This window comes from Apis florea, unplaced genomic scaffold, assembly GCF_048593485.1.
Source record: "Apis florea isolate Af1SG1 unplaced genomic scaffold, ASM4859348v1 contig_3731_pilon, whole genome shotgun sequence".
NCBI classification, from domain to species: domain Eukaryota; kingdom Metazoa; phylum Arthropoda; class Insecta; order Hymenoptera; family Apidae; genus Apis; species Apis florea.
Window position 1 is genome coordinate 148,945 of NW_028256823.1, and position 26,810 is coordinate 175,754.

Genomic DNA, 26,810 nt, shown 5'->3' on the forward strand with positions numbered 1-26,810 from the left:
ACAATTTTCTCCGACACGAAAATTTCAAGGATGCTCGACGGGGGATAGAAAACGAACGTTTATAGCCGATACAGGAATTTACACGATCCTCGATATCATCCCCTCCACGTGGATCCACTACGAGAATCAGAAAGCGGATAAGGAAGGGGAAGGCGAGACGAGTTTCCTGTGTAATTCACGAAACCGTCTAGTTCGCAAAGTGGCATCAGTTTAAAATTAGGAGACGAGTTGGGAATAGTTTTCCGCCCTTGGATTGTGAAAGGTCGCCTCTTTGCTGGAGGCTAGTTTGAAGCACCGTTTCGAAACGGTTAAAGGAGAAAATTGACCGATGCTTAACTGCCTGTCATTTGCGACAGCTGGATAGCTTTTTAATTTTATTTTACGCCGTCAGGTGGCGTGATATTGCTGATGCGATGCAATTTCCACACGTCGTCGAGTGGTTATGCGATGTATGAAGTTGTACTTTATCGTATGTATTCGGTGATTGGGAATTGGGGATGAAATGGATCATTTTATATTTTACAGTTTGTACTTGTAATAATTGTTATTGTATTATCGTTATAATTGAATTGTCTAAATTGTGTAAAAATGTGCAATAATGTTCAAATATTATCTATATTTATATTGCATTAAAGTGTTTGAATTATTACATAAAAGTGATTAATCGAGTAAAAAGATAAGTAGATTATATAAATTTTTTTTTAAATTATAGAAATTTGATATTTATGTATTGTATAATTGCATTTAAATATTGTTAAACATGAATGAAAATTTATGTTAATCTATATTTAAAATATTTTACTGCATGTAAACATCATGTATTTATATTTTACATCATTATTATATCTCATATTAAATATAATTAAGTTCATTAATTTAATTCACAAGATATATTACTAACAATATATCTTTTTTTTTTTGTTACAGCTTGACGATACGGCGCTCCAGCTCTACAAAGATGGCGACTATGGTGCCTATTTGGACCTCGAAGCTTCCATCAGTGAACAACAAGAAGAATTCGAAGGCTTCCAAACCAAGTAAGTCTTACATTAATATAGTTAAACTACAGTTCTTAATCATTATTAAAAATTTAAAAAAGACAAAAGATTTATTATTATAGAATAAAAAATATTTTTTTTATAACGTATTATTTTGTAAATAGCTTAAAGTCGCATAATACTGGGCTTAATATATTTTATAATTAATCATGGATAATTAGCTGGAACTCCGTTGGAGACGAATATTTTGTTTATTGAGCCTTCGAGATGCATCGAGAACTTGGAGACCCGTTTCTGATACCTTTGATCCCACGAGATTCGATGTACTTTACCTACCTCGTGTTGGGACAACTGAATTATACAGAAACTGTTTCCTAAGATATATGAGCAAACTTTACAGGCATGTTTCAAGTAAGTGTGAGGACGAAAAGATATCGTGTAAACGTAGTGGAATTAAGGCCTTTCAACTAAGACATATTAAGTCGTATAAACTTTCTTACTAATTTAGGTTGAATATTTAGAGGGTCTTATAAATTACGAGGTTAGATTATACAAAATGATTCGTTCAATTACGAAAGATAAATAGAAGCTATTTATTCAGAATGATAAGTAAGATAATTGTACGTGATATTATATTTTGAGTTGAAAAAATTTTCTTATATTTAATTAAAAAAAAAAAAAAACTATATAAATTAGTTTAGTTAGATTTAGATGTTTTAGATTTAATTATGAATCGTTAATTTTTGAATATGGATAGAAAATGATTACATAGGATATTTTAATAAGAAATAGTAAGGCGAGAGATTTCATGTAGCTTTTGCTATTTTACCGAAAGAAAAATCTTTTTGTCTCAGGCTAAATCAGCAGCACTAAGCGGGATGAGATATTTGTATATACGTGTATAAAGCCGTGAGACATTGATGACACTGGGAACTGGAAATAATGCCAGGAAGGAAAAAGTAGGTCTTTTTCCTCGCGATTTTGACTCGTTTTCCTCGACATATATTTCATTAAATCGAATAATGTTAACAAGTTATTTTTCTTTCGTATTTTCTCATGAATAACACGTGGAAATGATGATACTTTCATTAGATGTATCCTTTATATTGTTCAGATTCATAATTATTTAAAATACTCATCCGAGTAAAAAATTTTTTGCATTTCTAACGAAGAGAAATTATTTATCAAATGAAAATAAATTTTAACTTTAATTTGTTAGTTTTATAAATTCAAAATCAATTTCAAATAATTTAATAAAATACACGTAGATTTTAGAATTTAAAATACAGATTAATCTCGAATATATTAACTTTTGAACAAGTTCTGAATTCTTTTTCTATTAATTCGCTTGCATTGATTAAACTGTTCGCGCCATCTCTTTCCAACTCTGATAAAATCAAAACTAATAATCATATTTTCAATTATCTATCTGGACGTATAAGATTTCACAATCGTCTGTTCCTTTATACATTATCTTACGTTCCTCGACAACGAATGTAATTAGGTCGCAGCAGGATACTACTCACTTTCTTGTCTCTCCTTTCTAAGGGGAATTAATCCACGACTTTTTCTCGTTCTTGATCCAGTAACGGCGCCATCTTTTTCTTCGCGATATTCATATCGGTCGGAAATTATGCGTGGAAGCGTGTCGGTGGAAAATCACGACGAAGATAAGAATCTAGGATTAATTAAGACCGGCTTGGAGAGAAATTAGTCCGTTGGCGTTAATTTCGCATCGTGCAAGATCTCGAGGACCTTGAATCGAGTCGGGCACGCTTTCAATAATCGACCGCCGAATAATGTTCTTAGTTAATTAAGAACACCTTTGAATGCAGGATATATATCCGTTGCTTTCACTTCATGTTCAGAGTTTCTGAGATTAGATGCAGTCGTATTCGCTAAGTCGATGCTCCGTTCGACGAGACGATTCAAGGATGAAAAAGGGTATATAACGTGGGATGTACATACGTGCGTTGATGAAAATTCTTTGCGTGGTGTTAATGACGAGTGTGAAACGGCAGGGGGGTAACGAGGATTTAAATTGAGCTCTTTGTGCACTTTGTTCGGGCCAGATTGTTAAATGTAATTATTTTAATTATTTCTTTTTTTTTCATCGTATGAAAAAAATGTAACAAAAGCTTTCAAATTGGAAGATGGTAAACGAGAATTATATTTTTGTGAAGATAATTTTTGAAGAAGCTGCGAGAATAATTAGCTTCGATTGTATAATATAAATCTTTCCCCAGTTTTATTATAATGCTGTATTAACAGATGGCGCGTGTAGTACTTTTTGTCGTTCGAAAGAAGGAAAAGTGCAGAAAGATCGTAATTAAAATGAATATTTAGTTTTGGACATATAATTTTAATTTTATGGGGAGGAAAAAAAAAAAACAAAATGTATTCCATTTCCATTTAAACGAAATTATCTTATCCCTTAATTTGTCGTTTCCTTAAATATCTCTCAATTTAAATCTGATCTTAACACATATACTTTTCGAATGTAAAATATTTAAACATACAAAAAAAAAATCTTTTAAATGCTTCTTGAAATCCCACCAAAAAAACGCGTACCTCGTTTCAAATGTCAAATCTAATTTCAACTTAATTAAAATTCGCGTTTCTTTTCAAATATTCCCTCGTTCTGAATGGAAAATTCTGGGCGCGATAAAAAAACCACTTATTTCACGAAAAGCTTAAATCTGTCGCGTATCGGATTCGCGTTAAGATCGATACGAAGCGACTCGATTTCGCAAAGTAGAGAGAAGCATCGAGGAATCGCATTTTCGATTATTCTCGGTTCGTAGCCCGAGGATCGAGGTTTTCGCCGATTTTCCAATGGAACCCACGCGATCGCTCGTTCCTCCGCCACAATGGCTGGTGAAAACGGGGGGAGGAGATAGAGATTCATCGCGTTCATTGTGTGTAACACACTCTGTGCTCGCAAGAGATTGACTTCCTCCTCGAGGCGAATCGATATGAATTACTCATTGGATGAAAATTACATCCTACGAGGCTGTGTTTTCTTAGAGAACTTGTGCAACCGCGAATCCTCTTCGACTCGGCTCACGATATTCGTGATTCGACGATTTGAATTTCGTGTTACGTCAACGAAGCGGGGATTGTTCGTTTTTATTTACAACATCGTGGTATTTAATTGGGAAGTTTTTTTTTTTTTTTTTTTTAATAAAAGAGAAAGTTAAGAAATTACGATCCACATTGTATGGTTTTATTAAAAAAAAAATATATATATATTATCAAAATTAAACTATCAAAAATTAAAACTACATTCGATGATAATTGGAAAATATTTATATCTTCTTTATATCTTGTTTTTATATCTAAAAATTTTATAGTTACAAAATAATTTCCATCTACTTTTTATTATTAAAATCTTTAGAACTTGCGAATCAAAATTATCATGTATATTAATATGATTCAACTTGTTTTGTAATTGTTCATCCAAGAAAATTTCAGAAAATCTCCGCGTCTCTCCCTTGCACGTTGAATCCATCTATACCACTTCTTGCAAATCGAACATCTGATACGCAAACATTTCGGCAAGGATCGCAGCGGCAGATACGGCAGAATTATCGAAATCCTTGCGCAAGAATCGGATAAATATTATCGGAATAAACAGTATTCGTAGGATAGGATCGGGAATAGGGGTTGGAAACAGAGGATTGATGGCGGATTGACGAAAGACAGGTAGAGGGAAGGGTCGAAGCGAAGGCGAGGTTAAATAAATGTTTGGCCGGTCGGTGCTCTCGTTCTAATATTTGAAATGCCGGAATTTTCACGAACCGCGAAACGACGTCATACGTTTGCCTTCGTCTCGACCCCCCTCCCCGCCCCCTTTTCTCCATTCTCTTTCGATACAACGGCGGCGAACCGGTCCGACCCTCTTTTTTTTTTTCTTTTTTTTCTTCTTTTTTCTTCTTTTCCTTTCTCGTCGATGCCCACACGAGTCGAGCGAGGCAACGACACGGTCCGTGGCTCGCCCTCGATCAGATGAAAACGCGTTTTTCCGCCCGATATTGGTTGGCTCTGTGGTTGAAATTTGTCGACCGACGACCAGTGTGCACGCCAGTGTGCTGGACCGCGTTCGATAACCACCCCCGCGCTTTCTTCCTTGTTCTCTCGTCCTTGGGTATTAACTAGGGGTGCGGATGCTCGAAAATATGGGATAGAATTTTTTTTTAGGGATCTCCAGAGGGATCTCGAATGTTTACCTCGAATGTTTATTTGCGTGTAAACATGTTTTGGATAGTTTTTGGAACGTGAATTAATTTGAGATTTGCGATTGCGATATAGAATTTGGAAATTTGGTGATTGATTGGAGTATTATTTCGAGATTTTTTAAGTTTGGATATTTTCAAGTTTACATACGTTGTGCTTTTGATTGAAAGAATTCACGAAGAAAAAAAGAATTGTGGAATTTATACGCGAAAAATTATTGTATGTGTTATTTGTTTTTTTTTTTTTTTTTCATTTTATGATGCTTTTGTTTGAAGTATTTTTTTTATTTGTGCACGTTTAATTTTTTTATACTATATTTTATAATCTTTTTTAAATACTTATTACGAGAATCTTGTTTGTGAAAGATATTTGAGTTTGCCAAGTGATGGATGATTGCGTTTTGTTAGTTTATTTTGTTTATTTATGCAACAAGTTTCATGTTTTGTTATTTGAGGCAATGACGATATCTTGAAGACGCGATAATTGTATATCTTTTATTAGGCACTGATCTGTTCTTGGAACGGTATATATATATATATCAATTCAGTATTATTATATATATAGTATAAAATTATGAAAAATAATCTGGCAAGAGACAAATTTCTATTGCAAATTTAAGATTCTTCGAAACTTTAATATCTATGTCGAATTTTTATTCAATATTCATTTTAAATATCTTCAATTTTTTATCCGAATATTATCCATTGTTCTTCATTCGTTCTTCTTCATTATTCAAATAACTGTTTCGTGTACACAATATTTCATTCCATATTTTCAATTCATTTTTAAATCTAGAATCATCTCCTTTTCGATCGTACACCAATTTCGAGAACACTCGGTATATTCCATCGGTATATATTCTACTATCCAAAGGTTAAGCACGTTTATTTTAATCATTACGTTGTTCTCGTATTCACATCAGAATTACGTCATTCACCAAATTCGAATTTAGTTTTCGTGTCTGTAATTCAAGCAGAAATAAAATTATCAAAGTTCGATTTATAATAACTAATAAAACTATTGACTGATAAAAAAATTAAACAAAATAATTTATTATTTGAAATTTCTAATTTTAAATAAATTAATATTAATACAATAACCTATATTTTCAAATATAATACATTAGCAGTTAGAAATAAATAAATATCTCGGATAATTGTTCCAAATTTTGTCCAAATCTGCCTCTAAAAATCCAAGAAAACTCGTAATCTCAAACGCTCAGCCGCGGTCGATGATAAAACTCGAAATTACAAGGCCCTGCCCACACGTCACGTCGCCCAGTTTCCATCGTTTTGCCGCAATATGTTTAGCCACCCACATCGATCCATACTCTCTCCATAGATTTTCCTCGTGAAAGCCTCCCGGTGAAAATTGCGAAAACCAAGGATCAAGAGTGTGGAAAATCCGGACAAAGATGAGAAGGTGTCTCGCGTGGTCGGTCGTTTATCTTCTTGTCGTAACGTTTCGCGATGGACCGCCTACGCTGCAACTTTTGCTCGCGATATCCTCCTCTTCCCTGGCCACTGTGTTCCGCGAAAATTAATCCCTTTCTACGATATTACACGCAGCGAATACGCAATGCGATGAGTCAAGTTAGAACAAATTGTCCGCCACCTGGAAATAAAATGCCTAAATTAAAGTTTCTCTCGGATTCCGGAAGTTGAGAGGTGTCTAAAGATTCGTGAAGATTCGTGAAGAAATGTAAACGACGAAGAAATAATAAAATATTACGACACACGTTTTGAAAAAATACATTTATGTATATTCAATATATGTAATACAAAAATTTATTCAATCAATTATACTTAAGATTTCAAAATGAAGGTATCTAATTCGTTCAGAGATGTTGTAACATTTAATATCACTATTTCATCTTTAATTTTACCAAAATTGGGCAATCGAAGTACTTTCTTGCTAAATTATTGTACAATTTTCTAACTCGGCCATAAATTCGACTACGATCCACAAGAAGAAAATCGATCGACCGACATTACCCAATATTATTCACGACGCAACAGACATTGGCTATAAAACAGACTTATACCATCCAAGTCGTAGGTTTGGAACGTTGAAGAGGCGCAACCTGACGTAGCAGCGTGTCCTGGAGGAGGCTGTCACGAGTTCCAAACAGTTTTCCCTCTTCACCCCGGTGCAAGGCTCGCGGGAATAGATTGCTATGAATTTCTAGAACGCGTGGTGGTGCACGGTCGTGAAATTATGGCGATCAATCTCGTGCGCATTAAGAAGAAGGGCTGAGAGTATATCCCTAAGTATATATAAGCCGGAAAACTTGGATCACGATGGGTTAATTAATTACATTTGTCTCACTCGCGCGATCTGCCCGCAAGGAGCTCGAGTTTCTGCCCTCTGTCGTCTCAGATCGTTAACTCATTAATGGATTAATGGAACATCGGGTGAAGTTACATAGGCAAGAAATTTTGAAGTTAGGCCGGCCGAATCGGGCAACCAGCCTCGCTCTGATCGTGTTACAGTTTGAGAGGAGATTGATGGATCGAGTGTACATGTCGATGATGTAAACGTGACTTGAGTCGAATTATCGAAAGCATCGGTGATCGTTGCGATTGTTGGAGAAAAGAAGGTTGGAAAAAATGGGCGATGAAAATTATTTTATCGAGCGATCGTTCATGGACATTTTGGAAATCGGATATAAGGGAGCGTGGATTTTTATTGACAGTTGAATTTTTATTGGAATTATTATTGGAGAGTTTTTATTCGTGTTTTTTTATTTTTTATTATTTTTTTTTTTTCAATATTCTCATCGAATGTCGATTTTTAATTTTCGGTAAGGCAAATTATGAAATTTCATCCTTGAATTTTTATTTTTATTTGCGAAAAGCTTCGAACGATCGCGTGTGCAGTGGAGATATTAATTATCCTAGAATTTCATTTGATCTTTTGAAAACGTAGATACAAAAAAATTCCTGAATTCCTGAAACTTAAACCTATCCATTTTATCTCTATGCACAAAAGAATCATAATTTTATAGAATTATACAGTTCCAGAATTAAAAATTGAATAATTAAAACTACAAACAATCGTAGCTAACTCTAAGAAGAAAAATGTGGCATCGCAGGATTAATAATATGTCCACTATATAAAGAAGAAAAATTTTGGAATAACAAGTTGGATAAATCCTTCCCCGATTCTTCCTTATCGACTCGAGACTCGATCTTCGATGCCCTCTCGATTTAATAAAGCACGTGCCATTGTCGTGCCTCTTTCTTTCTATTGCGTAACCCGTTTGAATGCACGTAGGTACAACATAAGCTGTCTACGTATAATTATAATGGAAGCTATATATCGGCGAGTGTGGAGGGGAGGTATGGCGAGGATATGGTGGGTACTCTCCCAGGGGTTCAATAACCAGGCACAATAAGTCGCTAAACGTTGGGCATAGACAGCACGATGAGTAATCAGCTTCCTACGTATCGGCCCCGGGGATCGTTAAGGTGTGTACACACGTCCTCGAACCGAGATACCTTATACATTATCGGCGAGAAAGGCGATTATGCGCATCTATAGGTCATTGTTGTGTTTCGATGATCGATGGAAAAATTTTTAAAATGGATGTGATCGCTTGGAAACGATATTTTGGCGGGATTGTATAATTAGAGAATCTTGAGAATTTCGTTGGCTTAGTAATGTTTTGTATTTTTTGAAAATGCGAAAAAATAGTCATTTGTAGATGTTCGATTCACATTTTGATTGCTTGGAAGTGAAATTTTAGAGGCTGTTGAATAGGCAAATGGAATTAATAGATGCACACAATAGAGAATTTGACAGAGAAATATTGATTTTGACTTAGCAGCTTTCGATCTATTTTATCATTTTAATCTTCCAATTTTAATTGTAAGTGAATTTATGTTAGGTTTCTTGTATTTCCAATTTACTGTTTCGAAATAGGATAATAATCAAAGATATTGAGAGATGAAAATATTTAGTTGTTCAAATGAATTTAGAAAATTAATTAGGATCATTAGTAATATAATAGTAGTAATTCATTAGTATGAAAAATTGATTATGAAAATTATTATTTCAAATATTTAGAAGAAGCATAGATTCAATGTCACATCAAAATTAATGCATATATGTTAAATAAATGAGTTGATATTGAAATCAGCTGCAGGGATATTTAGTTAAAAATACACGTATCATTCTGTAATGATCTTTGCACTTTTGCAAATATTAAGTTCAAACAAAGCTTCAAACATTTAATATTTAATTTTCGTATTGGTGATTCTGTGCAAATTTTAAAAGAAAAATTATTTAATTTTTATATTTCCGCATTTATAAATACAACAAGTTTCGATTATCGAACATGTATATCTAATATTAGCACTATTTATCGACTTGGCGCCAACAGATGTTTGCCTCTTTTAGACATGCACAACATTTTCGAACGAGGAAAGGACTTTGAAATATGAGTACTACCTATTCGGAATATTTTTCACCATGAATCCAAGTTTCTCACAAGAATGGAACTGATACGTTGCCAAGGAAATGGCTAGATGTCATAGAAAATAATGGTGAACTAGCTTATAGATATTTCACGGAAAATATATCTAGATGGAACGGATGGAAGTAAAGTGGAGGATTACTTGTAATTCTATATTTACGCCTTGTCGAATTATTATCAAAATTATTATCGCACAACGACCGACAAAAATTTTAATCTCAACTGTAATCTCTGAAACGTTGACGAAATTTAAAGACGTTATTTAAAACACGCGATAAAAAGAAAAAGCTATATATAAGATTTATCTCTTCTCGAAATATATTTTTTACGTTTACGTGATGAGCTCATGGGATTTGTAGAAACGTAAATTATGCAATCCGGTTGCTCGCGGTTTAATCCGTTTTTCTTTAACTTTTTTTTTTTTTTAACGGAATGATCTCATCATTCGAGATCACAAAGCTTACTAATATATATTTATAAATCTCACGCTTGAAATCGAATAATTTCAAGGATAAAATATCCTGCAATAAAGATTAATCCTTGCGTATTATTTTAAAATTCGTAAACTACCATCGTAGAAATATCTCGTTTCAAAAACGTTCAAAATAATCGCTTAAACAAAGGAGGGAGAAGTTCGAGTAAATATAAATCTAAATGCAGAAATATACGTTTATCTGAAAACGAAATGAAAATGTATGAAAAGGTCATTATAATCCCCCAATCGCTACATTTCATCTCGGAACGCACACGAACGTTTCGAATTACCCCTCAAGCAAATCGCGATTCTCCTCCCGTTTTCATCTTTCCTCTTATTTTCTCCCTTTCCGCCGAGGGTGGAAAGAATTCATACGGATAAGTCGCGATTGTTATGGAAATTTTTAAATGGCACGGCCACGGGGATATTATTTGCGCATACCGGCTAACGAACCGTCTCGAAAACCACGATTTCGTCTCGTTCTCCCGATTCGCGTCGGCATTTTTTTCGGACGGGAAAGTCGTTTTGCATGATAACGCTTGTCCCTTGCCAGGTTATCACGTTAAATCTATAGTTGCGCTGTAGTGCACGCCAATAAATCGGCTCATTAACGCCGCCGTGATAGAATCGTAAACTCGAGCCGCGTTGTCACGCTAATGTTATTAGCATGCGTCGAGCGAAGGACGTTTGAACGATTATTGTGAATGAATGGCCGGGAATATACGCGCTTCCTCCATTAACCGCTTTGAATCGTGGCCGATACACCGCCTTTATTTGTAAAAATATCTCTAACGAGAGATAATAAAGGATTGTCCGATCGAATCGTATTTAAAGCGAAATAAAATTATTTTTATACATTTTTTTCTTAATGTGAATAATTCGCTGTGTAATATTAATTATTGGAAGTATCGTTCGAATAAGTTATGTAATAGTGGATGTTTATATCTTTCTTCAACCTCATCTAATGCGAATTAATATTCAAGTTATTTAAATATGTATGTTGCTAACGATTATATTATAATATTGGAAATAATATAAATATATTCTTTCCCTATCGATGCATTGGAGAATAATTGCATTTGCCGCATTTGTATTTGACAATTTTTCAAAATCGTTATCCCGGGAAAACGAAGCATTTATTAAAACTAAAAATTTAATTCCACTCTATAACAAATATTTTCGATGAATATTGCTTCTAAATAATTCTCACATCGGTCGATCGCACTTATATTTGACAATCGTTCAAAATTCATTTTCTCGAAAACGAAATATTTATTAAAACTTAAATCCATATTGACAAAAATTTAACACGTATAATTTCTATTTAAAAATATAACTTTTTCTGACATTATATCCTCTCTTTTCAAAGATAAAAATTGAATATTATCGAGCATTAAATATCTATCGAAATATTTATCGAGGTAAACTTAGCAATTGTTTATCGAGATTTGTCGAGAGAAATTGGGAAAAAGAATCGTTGACGAGTCAGTTTCTTAGTTTCCATGCTATCAAGTTCGCGCCTTTTTCACCCTCTCTGTTCGTTTCATTGTCCACCGATTGAGGTTTACAAATTGAGTCTATAAGCGATGGCAAACGGCCTGGAAACGTGAGTAACGATCGGATAGGAGCGGCAAGAACCGGATAATAGAAACGTCGATGGTCAAGTGCCAGTCTGGTAATTGTCTTCGTTTGATCAAAAATACTTCGAATGATTCGAACGTTTGATAGATAAACGAGTTTCACGTGTAATTTTTTATCGAATGTTATTTAAAGTTGATCGAATGTTACATTCATGATTAAAAATAAATGAGATTATAGAAATATTGTAAATATATTGTAATACAAAAATACAAATAGATTTTTTTCTAAATTTCTATATTCTTCGTTTGCTTTTTAAATATGGACTGTCGTTCTTTTTTGATTTTTATTCGAATAAATCAATTTCAATGCCAGGAAATTTATTATTATTAATTGAACGTTTGAATATTCGAAATATAATACATTTTTTTAGAACAAAGTTTCATTTTCGAAATAAATAAACTTTCACGAAGAAAGTTACAATGAATATTGGATTCGATTGAATTTTTCACAAAACTCGATGTTCAATGAATCAACCGAGTGGTATCAGTTTCAAATCTGATACCTGAAATTCAAGTATTTGATTGATCAAAACTTTTAAAAATCCTTCTCCATATATTCATTCAAATTTATAACGAAATCAAAAACTGTTCAAAAATTTCTTAAAAATATTTCCTATCTCGATATATCTAGATCTATTAATCTGACATCGATCCTTGCGTGTACGTATGCATGAATATCAAAATAGACGCCAGTTTGAAACGCATCCACGCACAATAGAGTTAAACGAATTCAGGATAATAAACTGGCCGGAACGAGATCAGAGCAGATCAGCAGAACTGATAGATCCCCTACGGAATCGTTTGGACAAATAAGTATCGAGACTATCAGGACTGTCTAACCGAAGGTTTCATCACTTCTCAATGCAGAATCCGATTATTGGATTCGAGTAACATAATCGTATTACCGACAATCAACCGATATCCACAATTGATTTGCACCGATTCCGTGTTCTTTGAACGGAATGAGTGCATTTTAGTTAAGGATCGAAAGTAATTGATATTCCTTGTAGCTGAACGATATCCAATATTCGTTTAAATTTTATTTTACGTTCATAATATAAGAATACATTTTGGAATTTTCTTTGTATGATAATTATATAAGTACAGTTACATAAATAAGAGTTTTCTTTAATATAGGTTTTGTCTTTTTCTTCTATTATGCTCCAATGAATAAGATTGAATGTAAGAAAGGATGATAAATGTCATACATAAATTGTATATTATAGGCTTTCGTCTATTCTTGTAATATAAGGATCTCTTTTTTGTAGATTTACTAGGAAGATTTTTAATTATTAAAATAAGAATATTAGAGTATAGCGTATTGACGATAAATGAAATTTTGTCAATCAAAAAATATCGGGATTGGGAAATTATTTGGTTAAAGGATGTACAATTTTTAAATAGAATATGCACAAAATAGATGCCTTAAGGATATTCTTAATTTTTAAAAAACAACTATAACACATTGTTCTCCTTAACATAAAAATACATTAAGAAGAAAAATGTAATAATAGCATTACTTGCGTTTTAAAATCGATATTGATCGTCTTATCTCAAGGAAGAATGCAATTTTAACTTATCAGGAAATGTATATTATTATGGTATTCCGATATTCTTGGCGTTACATTATTTCAATACACATAGTCATACATTGTTTTGAAACAAGAGGTACTCTGCTGTTTTGAAACACATACTGTTGTGTTATTAGAAAATCCATATACCGTAGGTTATGTGAATAATAAATATGAATCATATCACATTTTACATTATCATATTATCATACTATATTATATATTATACAGACATACGTAAAATTGAAAGATCGTATGATATAAGATATAATATCGAAAAATTTACACTTTAGGTTCATTGAATGTTCATACATAGAAGAATAATGGTTTTAAATAAAATTTTCTTTGGATTCTATATTTTAATGTAATTATTTTATATGCAAAAATAAATCCAAAGAAAAAAAAAAGAAGAAGTGTAACATTTTTTCGTTTGAAATTACATTTTCGACAAAATCGAGTTTAAAAATTTGTTAAATACAAAAAAATTTGCCTAGTTTGGAATTGTATATGGATTAGTAAAAGATTGTTCTATGGGTAAAAATAAAATTGATTTATTTCGAGATTTTAAGATCGAATCTAAAAATTCTTCGAGTATACGAATATCTGATTACATTTAATTTCAAAACTTTTTTGAAAATTTCGTATCTTTTCTAGATTAAATCAAACTATCTTGCGTCTTAACAAATATACTTAAACTTGATTTCAAAAATATAATTTAAAAAATATCATCTCTTGTTTGTGTTAGTAAACGTGATCAATTACAATCATCTTACTTTAACATTTATTAAGATACATTAGTAATCATCAGAGAAAAAACTTGTTTATCGTATTTATCGTCTTAGCATCACTGATTTAATCACTTTTTTCGAGATATTAATAAATATTCAACAAAACTCTCTTCAGACAACCTTCTAATCGATCTTACTAAAATTATTCATTAAATGTTTCAAAGATTACAATAAAAATAAACTGTTACTATGAAAATCTTCAAATTTTTCACGATTTTTAATCACATAGGTGTGCATTTTCATGCAAAATGCTCGAATTTAATTTCGTTGGTGGGGATTCTTCAGTTAGATTAGTCACATTTGGATATCCTTTGAGATTCTCTTTCGATTCCCAGATGAGAAATGCATCGTCGATTAATTTAATGAGTTTCGCCACCGGATGACTCATGTATTCTCTCGTTCGAGAATAGATTTTACGCCGTTCGTCAGACGATGTGTTGACGAAACGAACGGAGCGACAAATTCGATGCTGATGCTCGATTCGTTGGTTAATTAGCATCGAAGAACGTCAGGAAGTGGACAAGTGTTTTTTACTTTTTATCGGTTCGCGTCTGAATACATATGAATATTTAGAACGAATTTGCATATTCGAGGATGGCGTAATCGTTTATTTGCATAAATAAATACATAGATATCGTTAAAAGACAAAAAAAAAATATATTATGTGTGCAGTTAATGACGAATGTTTGTTTTCTCTTTATTATTTTGTGGCCTTCCAATATTTTTTGCATCTGATAAATGTTGATTTTAATTCTATGAATTGATCCTTTCCAATATGTATTATTACAATAACTTTAAAATATGGAATTTTTTATATCTATTGTCAGAAAAAACAAAAAAAAAGAAAACAATAAACCGTTTTCTGAACAAATTAACACACAAGAGATATAATTGTCTGACGATATTTACTTTGTGAATAATGAAATTAATTATTTTTGCAATTAATTCAATGAAGAAACGAAAAAAAGAAAACGTAACATTATCTATCTATTTATTTATTTATTCTCACATCACTTTAATTATAATTACTTACGTATTATAATTCATTTACGTACAAATTAAAGATCGTTTATTCAAATCTCGAATCGTGAAAAAGTTTGAAGTGAAAATACAGGAGAAATTCTATTTCGGCCTCGAAATAAGAAAAAGTTCAAGAAAATCGAATCAAGAGGAAGCCCATATGCCATTTTGTCAACCTTTGTCGTTTATGGCAAATGAGAAAGAAGAAACAAATAACCAGTGACGATGGAACGCATTTTCGTTCACGAGCTCCTCCCCGTTTTTCTCCGGTGAAAATCGAAGGTTTCCAAATAGCTGGCGATCCGGCTCGGAATAAATCGCATAACTGGGTTTAGAGATCTATTCTCAGGAGATCGACCGGCGGTCTGCCTCGGCCGTCTCTCGTTTTATAAATATCTATCCATGTTTTCATCGGTAAAATCCTGATTCGAGCGACGATGAGTCAACCTCTATTATTGTTTATTGTCGCATTTTCTTAAAAAAAGAAAATCTATTTTATTACATTAGCATATGAAAAATACAAACAGAATATTTTGACGAAGTTTAATTATTGTAAACGTATAAATTGTTAACGTATAAATGTTGATCATATTTGAACTTTAATGCATCGTGTTCTTTTAAATATAAATATATATTATCCTTGAAAGTCATCGAATTAAGAATAATGGTGATTTCTTTTTTTTTTTTTTTTTTTTATATCACTTTATTAAACCAATCTCGTTATTCCGTAATGCTTATTTATTGTCGATTGCTTTCCAAGGGTACGTTAAATTCGCATTTTATTATCATATCCTGTGACATTTCCATAATGAAAGATCTCAGAGCTCGTCAGAGATATTGGAAGAAATCTTTTACCGTAAAAGATCAACCGTGAATATCCGATAAAAACGAGGATGGAGGAATATTAGATGTAATTATATAGAGATTCGTATCTTTGAAACAATATCGAATAATATTGATTTAATTGCGTCAAAATGATAAACTCGCTCGAATAATATAAATTTTCCTGTATCGTCGTGTATCGTCCGATCGATATTTTAATGTATTATTACAAAGTAATCAAGATTTAATCAGTATGGAATTCGCCCTTCATAAATCCTTTCTCGCCATGCTTTTGTTTCACGGTTCATTGCATTTTAATCAACGAATTAAAGAGATAAATCCCCCAGAGGACGAAATATCGATATTATATAAATATTATTTCCTGTAATCCCATGAAAATATTAAGTGTATCAAGATATCCATGTAATTTATCAAAATAATTGTTTTTTTGCACGAAAAAACACGAAAGATTCAATTGTTAGAATATTATGAAAATATCGATGGACGAGACGAACTTCACGAATTCTCACTTGCATATTTTTTATGAAGAGATTCCACGTAAGATGTTTTACATGTGTTAATTTAAATTGAGCGTGGCTAATTGATGTTTTACAAGACGTGTGTTATCGTCACGAGTAACACACGACACAATTCAATTATACACCTGAAAGTATTGCATAATAACGGCCTCGTCACGCTCTGTTATCTGTTTAATTTAATCCAATTCGACGTTCTTCTTTCACATTGGCAAACAGAAAGATATCCTGTTATTGATTGTTACGAGGATCTAATCACATAATTCTCATCTCTTCATTAGTACACTTTTTTGAAAAATTGTACCATCCATAATCCATAAAGATTAGGATGTAATATCAAGAATATTTAAAATTTTACGTTTTCTTTATAAAACGTCAAAAATTTATGAAGAATTTTGTTTTATTAAAGATTTTACGAAAAATGTTCTATTTTATACTCTGCTATGGAAGTGTTTTAATAAAGAGGGAAATATGCTTCGGTTCTTTTGGCGAAACGTTGGAAATTTATGGTAAATTTCCTTCTTCGCAGGTTTCATAAACGATTTCCAATCATATATTTCGCTAAAAGTGTGAAAGTATTTCAATAAAAATAAAAATACTTTGCCCCTTTTTAAAATATCAAAAATTTATGAAGAGAATTTCGTTCCTCTACTTTCCTCCTTTTCCAGATTTTACAAAGAATTTTTGTTTCTTACACTCCGCTGAATCTATGGAAATATTTCAACAAAAATAAAAATATATTTTATTTTTTGAAAAATTTCATAGACAAATTTATTCGTTGCAAAAAATTCAATATTGTCCTAAAACAAACATCCCAACATTTTCATTCAAAATGCTAATCGAGAGAGCATTTCTTCAATTTCTCGGTCCAACAAATTTTCAATATTTCAACATCCATTTATATTTAAAATTATTCGTTCATAAATCGCTTCTTAAAGAAGTTTATTCTTCACAATAATAATTCCCAGTCCTGGCTTCTCTCGAAATATTTCTTAAAAAAAAAAAAAGAAAAAAAAAGGAAACATTTCTGGATTCTTTTTCATTTGGACTCCTAATCGCAGCGATTTCGTGGGAGCATCTCTTCAATTTCTCGGTTGAACAAACTTTCAATATTCAACGTCCGAAATTTAATTTACGTTTCGCGCCAGATTCCACAAGTTTCCGCCCGATACTTTCGATTTTTCGTCGGCGCACGTGCGCGCAATATGTCCGACAATGCACAGCCACTTAACTGCAGCTGATCAATCGCTCGCTTCTGGCTCCAATTTATTTGGGACACGTGCCGTTTTAACTTCACTACCACTCGATAGGTGAGAAGGTCGCCGACGAAAGTTTGCCGCCCAACTTCCACACCTTCCTTCAAATCTGTTGGAAAGTTTGAAATCGGAGGAGTGGCGCATCGACACCGGAATTTAACGTCGATTTTGTACACTGGATACTTATACGGGGAATTTGCTTCATAAAGCATGTGTCTCTGAGCTGTTTACAGGTGAATGGTTCGAACGCTTGACGTGCTTAATTTGTTTTGCAGTAAAGGTAATTAATTGATCTTTTTTTCTTACGATATGTTTCGAATGAAAAAGATTGTCAAATGATGTACAGATTGAATATTGAAAGTTGAAATTCAAAGTTTGGGTAGGTTTAATTCATTCGTTTAATAATAGGAACATGTAGACACTGATCGAAAAGTTACATTAATATTTTTTAATATTTTTAGCAAGATTTAATAGAACGACAATAATATCATATGAAAATAAATAAAGTATAAAGTATTAATCTATTATTATTAAATTCAATTTCCATTTTCACATTCAGCTTTAATTTTAATTAGTATCGTTATTAGTATCTAGAACAGTGTTTTGATAGAACAATCGCGGTATACTTTTATTAAAATGAACAATTGTTGAAAATCATTGTAATAAAATTTTTGAAAAAAAGTTTAATTACAATTACAAATATTTGCAATGACCTTTTATTTTCCAAAGATTACTTTAAATTCGAAATCTACTTGATAATTAATCGATAAATGTAAATATGTCGCGCATGATTTGTTATAACACGGCATTGAAAATTCATTGTAATCAGAATGAAAATATTTGTTCAAACGTAAACGAATATACAAAGATAAAATTAAAAACAGAATTCATGGAACGTCAATATTGTAACTTGCATGTGAATCCACAGAGAAGCGAAAATATTTGAAAAGAGAATAATTTCTGGAATTCTTCTTTTAACCGTATATTTTTCACATTGCAAAATAACGTGTTATTAAAACGTTAAAACTTTTATTCAGAAATTGTTCAAAGTGCCACAAGATCGTACTTATAAAAAGTTAATTTACCCGGCTCTCGAAACATTGAAATATTTCAAGTGGTATAAAGTTTCATTTCATCCTCATTTGCATCTGCAAGCGATATAAAAAATAAATAGAGTTATTCTGCGTGCCCGAGTCTCATAACTCTCCTTTACTCGTTCCTTCTTTCAACAAGCCATCCCACTTTCTCTTTTATTTCTCTTGATACCCCTTTTACTTTCCATCCGCTTTACCTCCCTTTTATTTCACGCTCCACGTACATTCAGATTTCCCTCGTATCCAGTTAATCCTCGATCATCAACAATTTTTCTTTTACTCGAATACGCAAATACACGCAAACATTTGTACATCTAATACCTGTAAAATGTATATTTCTTCACGATACTATTTATCATAGAATAAATGGTATTAATTCGATCTTGACAAATATTTTCTTTTCTTTTAAATTCTAATCTCCTATTTTGCATTTATTATTTCATATAGAAAAAAAATTTGACGCCATAGAAATGAAACGAAGAACTTGATAACAATCATTGTATCGTATTACAATCCGTTGATTAAAAATACTAAGCATTGATCTTTTTTTTTTTTTTAAATTTATAAAATATACTTTATACGTTGAATAGAAAATATTTGCAATTCCACGATATGTAAAAAAGAAATGAGAGAGGATGAAGAGGGCACCGAGGATATTCTCTATATTTCAATTTGAGCATTATGGGTTCTCTTATCTCGTGAAATTTTCCCGTTTTATCTCGCCTTTATTACATTTTTTTTTAACACACATTCGCTTTGTACAATTCTAGCATCCATCAGAGAATCATAAAGTTGGTAGTGCTTGCAAAGTATTTACACATAACCTTTATTTTTCACCGAAACATTTTCGTATCGTATTCGTACGTGATAGAATTATTAAATAACGTGAAATATAATATATACTCGAATCTGAATAAATAATATCCACATTGTAAAATAATATCTAAGTATAACATAAATGCAAATACTTTTTCCACGTATCTGCCAGATTTCGATCAAATTTTCCATCGAAAACAAAAAAAGTGAAAGCTATCAGATTTGGTTGATCGAGCTCGAAGAAAAATTCGAAGCGTTGTTTCCGTGTTCCTCTTTCAAGGCATTCGGATCTTCGTGGAAACAAATGGTCCTCGGGATCAATGGCTGGCCGCATTGGCCAGTAATTACGAGCTGTTACCACGCGAACGAGATGGCGGTCCCGAGCAAAGAGAGACGAAAGAGAGAAGAGTGGCGGATCTGCGAACGTTTGCTCGTTACACAATTAAATTTACGATCGAGTCGAACGCGATCGGACGTTACAACGTGGTGGGATTGGCCAGATATATAAATTGCAGACCATCCGGTTCTCTTGTCGATAACTGATCCACGATTCAAATCGGCGCTGCTATGATCCTTTGTTGTAGGCGAATCTCGTTATCTCATCTTGGCATCCTTTATTGCTGTTTCATTATTTTGTTATTTTCGAGTTATCGTGTTGGATCTGTTAAATTTTTTTGGAATATTTCCTTTATTTTTAAGATATTTGAAATCAAAGAGATATCTTACATTATTTCAACTTTTAAAAAAATATATAGCGTATAATTATAATGCTATTAAAAATACAATTGATTGATTATATAATTTACTATATAATTTGTATAAAACAAATTCTATAAATATTTTCCGGATTAATGAATTAAATCTTAAGTATGTACGTAGCGATGGAATAATAAAAAAGCAGAGGCGAATCTTTATTCGACGAGAGCTTTCCTTTCGCCTTTATATAGCTTGTAAACGAACGCAAAACAAAAGCCACGGGGATCTCGGCATTCATCAAGCCTCTGCTTATCAACACCGCGAACGTAACGATTTCAAAGACATGGGAGGGAGCAACTATCTCAAGGGGTTAATTAAAATAAGAAAACCGAGCGTGAAGGGAATATGAAAATTCCACAGAATTTCTTGGCAAGTAGGTATCTGAGGAACTTGACACTCTGGTATTTTATAAAAAACTTATCTCGCAAAAGAAGCGAATTCTTTCCTCTCGTCGTGTGCTTATTAATCGTGAAATTTCCTCGGAATATCTGAAAAATTTTGTTCGACTTTCGAAATTTGATCGTTCCCAGGGATATCGATACCTCGAAGCAAATTGATTGTATCTCGTTATTGTGAAATTAAAATAGGGGTAGTTTACGATATCAAGGGGTGAAATAATTTGAAAAAGTTTCATGCTCGAGGGATTTCTTCCTCGTTCTATGATAAAATCGTTAATTAAAGTCAAATAATTCTCCTTCTTCTTTTCTGTAATAAATCAATATTGATCTAATCATCAGTTCGTTTCATTTTAAATAAAGATACAAACCACTTCATTAAAAGCAACTAACCGAAAGAAAAAAGAAAGAAGAAAACACGCTCTCGATATTGCAAATGGTAGTTTTTCATCCCCAAAATTTTCTCGTGTTTGACACTTCAATCAACTTTACGAGAATCATCGAGATGTATTTATGCAAATGACAGGGTGTCTAACTCAGGACCATAAGGTCTCGCCTATGATATGCATCCCTGTAAGCCATTGCATTTATGCAGATGTTACGCCCCGGCCTTTGCTGATTACACGTATTAGATGTGGCCAGGCCACTTCGCTGATGCGTATTTCGTGTACATACACTAGGCGTCCGCAAACGGAAACGTACGGTCGCGTGTACGATGGTTTCCGCGTATTTATGGGTATGCACGGTTAAATACAAGTTTGTATACGCGTATACATCGGTTGTCGGACCAGGTTTGTACGGAAGAGACCGCCCTGTCTTCGTAAATATCACCTTGCCGAAAAATATTCCCCTGTTAATACCCGGTCGACGTTCATTGGTACACCACGCGAAAGGTATTTTCTCATTGGACATTCCCGCTTCTATTTGTTCACCGTGCACCGTCCACATTCTGGGCCGGTTTTGCGCAACGAGTGAGAACCTTTCTTTTTTTTTTCTTTTTTCTTCTTTTGCCAAACGACCGTTTTTTTATTGCATTGTCTTGTCTCGTTGAGAGTTGATTGTTGGAGAAAAATTCGCTTCTTTTTTCTTTTTTTTTTCCTTCCCTCTTTTTCCCCCGATCTCCGTGCCAAACTGTCGCCAGTTATCGGGGAGCAGGAAGGATGGTTATATTTCCGAATTGTACAAAAATATTTCGTTTCTATCGTCGGATTAGATATTTCGAAATAAATAATAGGAAACGTGTTTTTTGTTTTGGATTTAAAAGATAACGGATGTTTTTTTTTTTTTATATCGGGGAAGATTTTTAAAGTTTATCAAATTTATACAGTGATAGTTTTATAGGTATAAATAAATGATATATTTAATGCGATTTAAGTAATTAATTCATTCATTTTTATTCTAATCTTAAAATTATTAATATTTAAATTGTTAAAATTCTTTTCTTTTATTTTTCATCATTTAAATATCATTATAATATCATTAAGATAATGTTTGATTCAATTTTATTCTTTTCTTTTTTTTTTTTTTTCTTTTTACGTTTTACGAGTTTCATACAATTTTCGTGCAATTAGCCGATCACTTGACGAGTGACGTGTTTATTGCGTTAAATCTGGAGATGCATATGATTAACATTTAAATATCGCACGTGGCTCGTCAATTCTCTATATCGACATTCTGTCTGTAAATTTCATATGCTGGCGCTACAGAGTACACGAGAAAACACGTTAATTATACTAACTGTCAGAATAATTCCACGGAAATAATGTCCTCTGTATATATTTTGAATATTGTCACGCGATACATTTATATTTGGGAAGCATTTATCATAGAATCTGTGTTATTCGAATAAGTAATCAGGTGCAAAATTTGTATCGCGATTTAAACCGTTTTAGAACTTGAATATGCTCCACTATTTTAATTATAACATACGTATATGTACGTGATTTTTAACAATATTTTATTTGTTATATTTTACTATAATTTTTTTCACTAATAAGAAGATTATTTTTTTCGAAAACTTAAATCAATTTTTTCCCAGTTATACGAAGAAAATATTTATAAATATTTATAACAGAAATTTCTTCCTTTCGATGATTTTTAAGTGATTTCCAAATGATCTTCAAATATTTTGAAATGACTTTCAAATAATCTTCATCGAAAAATTCCAATAAATTGCACATCGATATCGGACTTACTTTGTTAATCGCTATCAATTTAGTTTCCAATTTTGTTTTCTTTATTTATTAATAGAGAGAAATTGAAACTGCTATCAGCATAGTATCGTGAAATTGTTTGCTCAGTACCTATCAATTTCTGTTTGCACTGAAATTACTTGTTTGTTCAACTTCATAAATCTGTTGTTTCATAAATATTGTTCTTTGTTACAGTCTCAATATATTGACATGTATTATATTAAAGTATAAGAAAGTTCTCCTTTACTTGGTTTTCTCTTGGAATTTAGAGCGTTAAAAATTAAGAGATACAATTTCTTGCAAAAAATAAAATAATATCAGAAAGATAATAACAAACTTAAAAAAATTAATATTGAACGAATAGAAAATAATATTGTTTCGAGACTAATTCCATTATATTATTAATCATAGCAGATATAAAAAAAATATATAATCTTTCTCCATATTACTTTTATTTTCACTTTATTTAACACTTGTCACATTCCAAATTACTAAATTTCTTTTCCCTTTCTATGATCATAATCGATATTTAAACTCACATTCTTCAACTGCCTCTTCTATTATTTTAAAATCGCGTATACCAACAAGAAGATCGTTCACTCATCTCTGAAAACTCGACTTTAAAATCTTATCTCCCTTTTTTTCCTCCTCGGAAATCCGCTCCTCTCCATAGCGTTTACCTTCGCTCTCCTCTTCTCTGTTTACATCCCCTTTAACCCACATTTTCAATCGGTCCGAGTATCTTCTCTCTGAAAAAACAAATTCGCTCGTTTCTTTGGTTTTCCAACAACCCGCCTCCCGTGATCGAGGACACTCTTCCGCCGTTTACTCTTTTTTTTTTTCCTCTCTCTTTTTTTCCATCCCCGTCCATCGACCGAGGGGGAAACACGAAGGCGGGAAAGACGAAGAGCAAAAGGAAGTCGAGGGTGTTGATGGAAACGAACCGGGCGAGGAAGATCGTATCGGTTTCGCGCCTCGTAAACGAAACCTTCCATCCGTTTTTCATGGCCAGTGTGGCAGATTCGAAGGTCGCGTACAAAAATACAAGGAATGTTGTGCGCGTTATGCGTACGTGAGTTGTAAGTAGATGCTGCCATCTATCGATTATTACTGTCAATAATTATATCTTCAATAATTTTTCTTTTATAAAGTTGCTTTTTAATTTTTCATTTTTGAAATATAATACTTCCTTTTAATAATATGGAGAAAGAATTTTTGACGAAGAAATTTTACTACAATTTCAATTTTAATCCTTTCAAAATTTCTCTATTTCACACTCGCCGCAAGATTGGCGCATTTCAGTCTGTAGCGACGAGCATTTAAGCCATAAATATTGGTTTAAATAATTATATCTACACGACGTGAAACCAGGCTGGCCGGCTGTTCTTCGCGATAAAAGACCTAATGAATGTCAAACGAGGTTTTGGCGTCGGTTCTAAGCCATGCGAACCACGGTCTTCTCAGATTTGCACTCTTGATGAACGTGGAATTGGTCGTTGCTATAATCCCCCCTGGTGCAATTTCCCGGGTGAAAAAGGACGCGGAGGAGGAAGAAGAGACTGGGTCACCGCGAGTTTCACCCTTTAATCCGTGAATCCTTTGCGAGGGGAAACGGATGCCTGATCTCTAAAGCCTGTCGCGCTAAAGGGTTGAAGATATTTCACTCTGCTTCCTCTGATTTTTCCGTGTTTCTCCATTAAGCGACAATGGTTCACGAACATGTTAAAGCCATGGTAAAAATATTGTTCGAAAGAGGGAATTATTTATTGGACGAGTTCTTCTTCTTCTTTTTTTTTTTTAATTTTAACTTAATTCAACAATTTTCAATATCGAATTTCAAAAATGATGAAAATTGTCGTGGAAGATAGTATTTTAATTTTTATTTAGTTGTTTAACGATTAGTTCAATTGATTCTTTTTGCATATTACATATTCATAAAGTTTAATAATCGTTAAAAATTCATCCATATATAAATCCTATCTTTCGAAAATCCATATACAAAATTAATCGATTATTTCTCATTATTATCTATGAGTCTGAAAATTCCAGTATACATAGTGCAAAGTATCTCGTTAACAACCTTACGCGGTATTTCTCGAATTGAACGAGTTCAAAAATAATCTTTCCTTCGTTTCCTTTCCCGAAAATATTCAAAGAAGTCTTTACAGCAATGCCTTTAATGAGCGCGATTTTCATCCTCTCATTGTTACCGAGAAAGATTACGGGCCGGAGCTCGAAGCCACTTAGAGTTGGTCAGGCATTTTTAATTAGTTTAATTTTCTAGCCTTTTAATTGGTACAAGAAGCGTGGAACTGAAAATTCCGGAAAATTCTGCAAGTTTTCATCCCCTGAATTGTCTACTCGAAACGAGTGGTTTCCACGAGTTTTCCAACGGCCTATCTTCGCGTTCCTCTCATTCTTCACTTTTATTCCATCCTTGTTGGCGGTTTTCCGCCTCTGAAAATTTCTGTTACCCGAAACTTTCACCCTCCCCCTCCCGCCAACAATATCTGTAATTTAAGAAGTTCCCAAGCGTCGATGAGAAGATGATGAAAACAAACGGTGTGAGGAAGGAAGTCCCGCAAGATCTTCATAAAGGGGATGAATTAGGGGAGGAAAGGGAAGGAATTATAAAGACAAAGTTAAATTCTCCCGATTGAAAAGTTTTTTCTAAGGAATTCATTCAGAATTTTTACTCGATCTCGACCGAGATCGTTAATTCCCCTCATTTTCTGTTGCGCGATTCTTCGTTGGATAAAGAAAATAGAGAAGGGTGAAAGTTAAATAGTCGGTTTAATCTCGAGAGGATTAAATGCACGAGAATGACTAATTGACGAAGATTTGCAGAGATTCGTCATTTTTATCGATAAATATTATCGTTTGTGGTCTCTGAGAGGAGAGAAAAATTTTTCTTTTCACTTTGCAGAATGAAACACGATGTGTATCGGGGTTGATTAAAAACTACTACTTGTCGTCAATTCGTAAATTCATTTTATTCGATTAAAAATGATAAAGTTACATATTACAAGGATATTCGTATAAATGAAATAACGTTCGATGATGATAATAAAAACTAATGAAAATTCAGACAATAGAAGATATTCAGCTTAATGAATTTTTTACATATTTTATACGACATCTACAATTTCATACGAGTGAATTTAATGGATAATTGGAGTTAAAAGTTTGATTAGATAATTAGATATTACGTAAAATTTCGTTCGAAGTTCGCATAGTTCACGGAGTTTCCAGCTCCGAACGCTACATTTTCCTTCTCGATTTAACATAATTTCCTTCTCGCGAGGGGATGACAACGGCGAGGAGGTCAAGCATCGAGAGGAACGCGACAATGGAGGGGCTCGTACGAAAGTTTCGTGCAACCGGTTCCAAACTAGTTCGAGATAGTCACGCGAGAAACTGCTTGCAAAGTAGTTTCGGCAGTTTCTCCGCCTTCTTTCCGACGTGGCTGCCATTGGAACGAAAAAAAAGAAATAATCGCAATTCGGAAGATCGAGACTCGCTTTTGAGGATCGTCATTAAATTAATTGGAATTTGGGCAACTTTATTCGAGTTTTAAATTATGAATTTAATTGGTCGAGTTGATGTAGGATTTGATAATTAGGAATTCATTAAAGATGAAAATCTTTATTTAGAATTTCTCATGCGCCTCGATCATTACGTTTAAAAGTATAGAGAATAGGATATTTAATAAGCATTTCACTGATGAATTAATTATTC

The 26,810-nt window shown here is 32.9% G+C and overlaps 1 protein-coding gene across 3 annotated transcripts in view; it reads left to right on the forward strand.

Annotated features, from left to right (window-relative positions):
• The window catches only part of Fhos (Formin homology 2 domain containing), a 205,566-nt gene that overhangs the window by 64,485 nt on the left and 114,271 nt on the right, over window positions 1–26,810 (forward strand). For all 3 annotated transcript variants that reach the window (XM_086914731.1, XM_086914732.1, XM_086914734.1), the window contains exon 2: window positions 928–1,037. In XM_086914731.1, coding sequence (XP_086770857.1) covers window positions 928–1,037 — 110 coding nt within the window. The remainder of the gene's footprint in view (window positions 1–927; window positions 1,038–26,810) is intronic.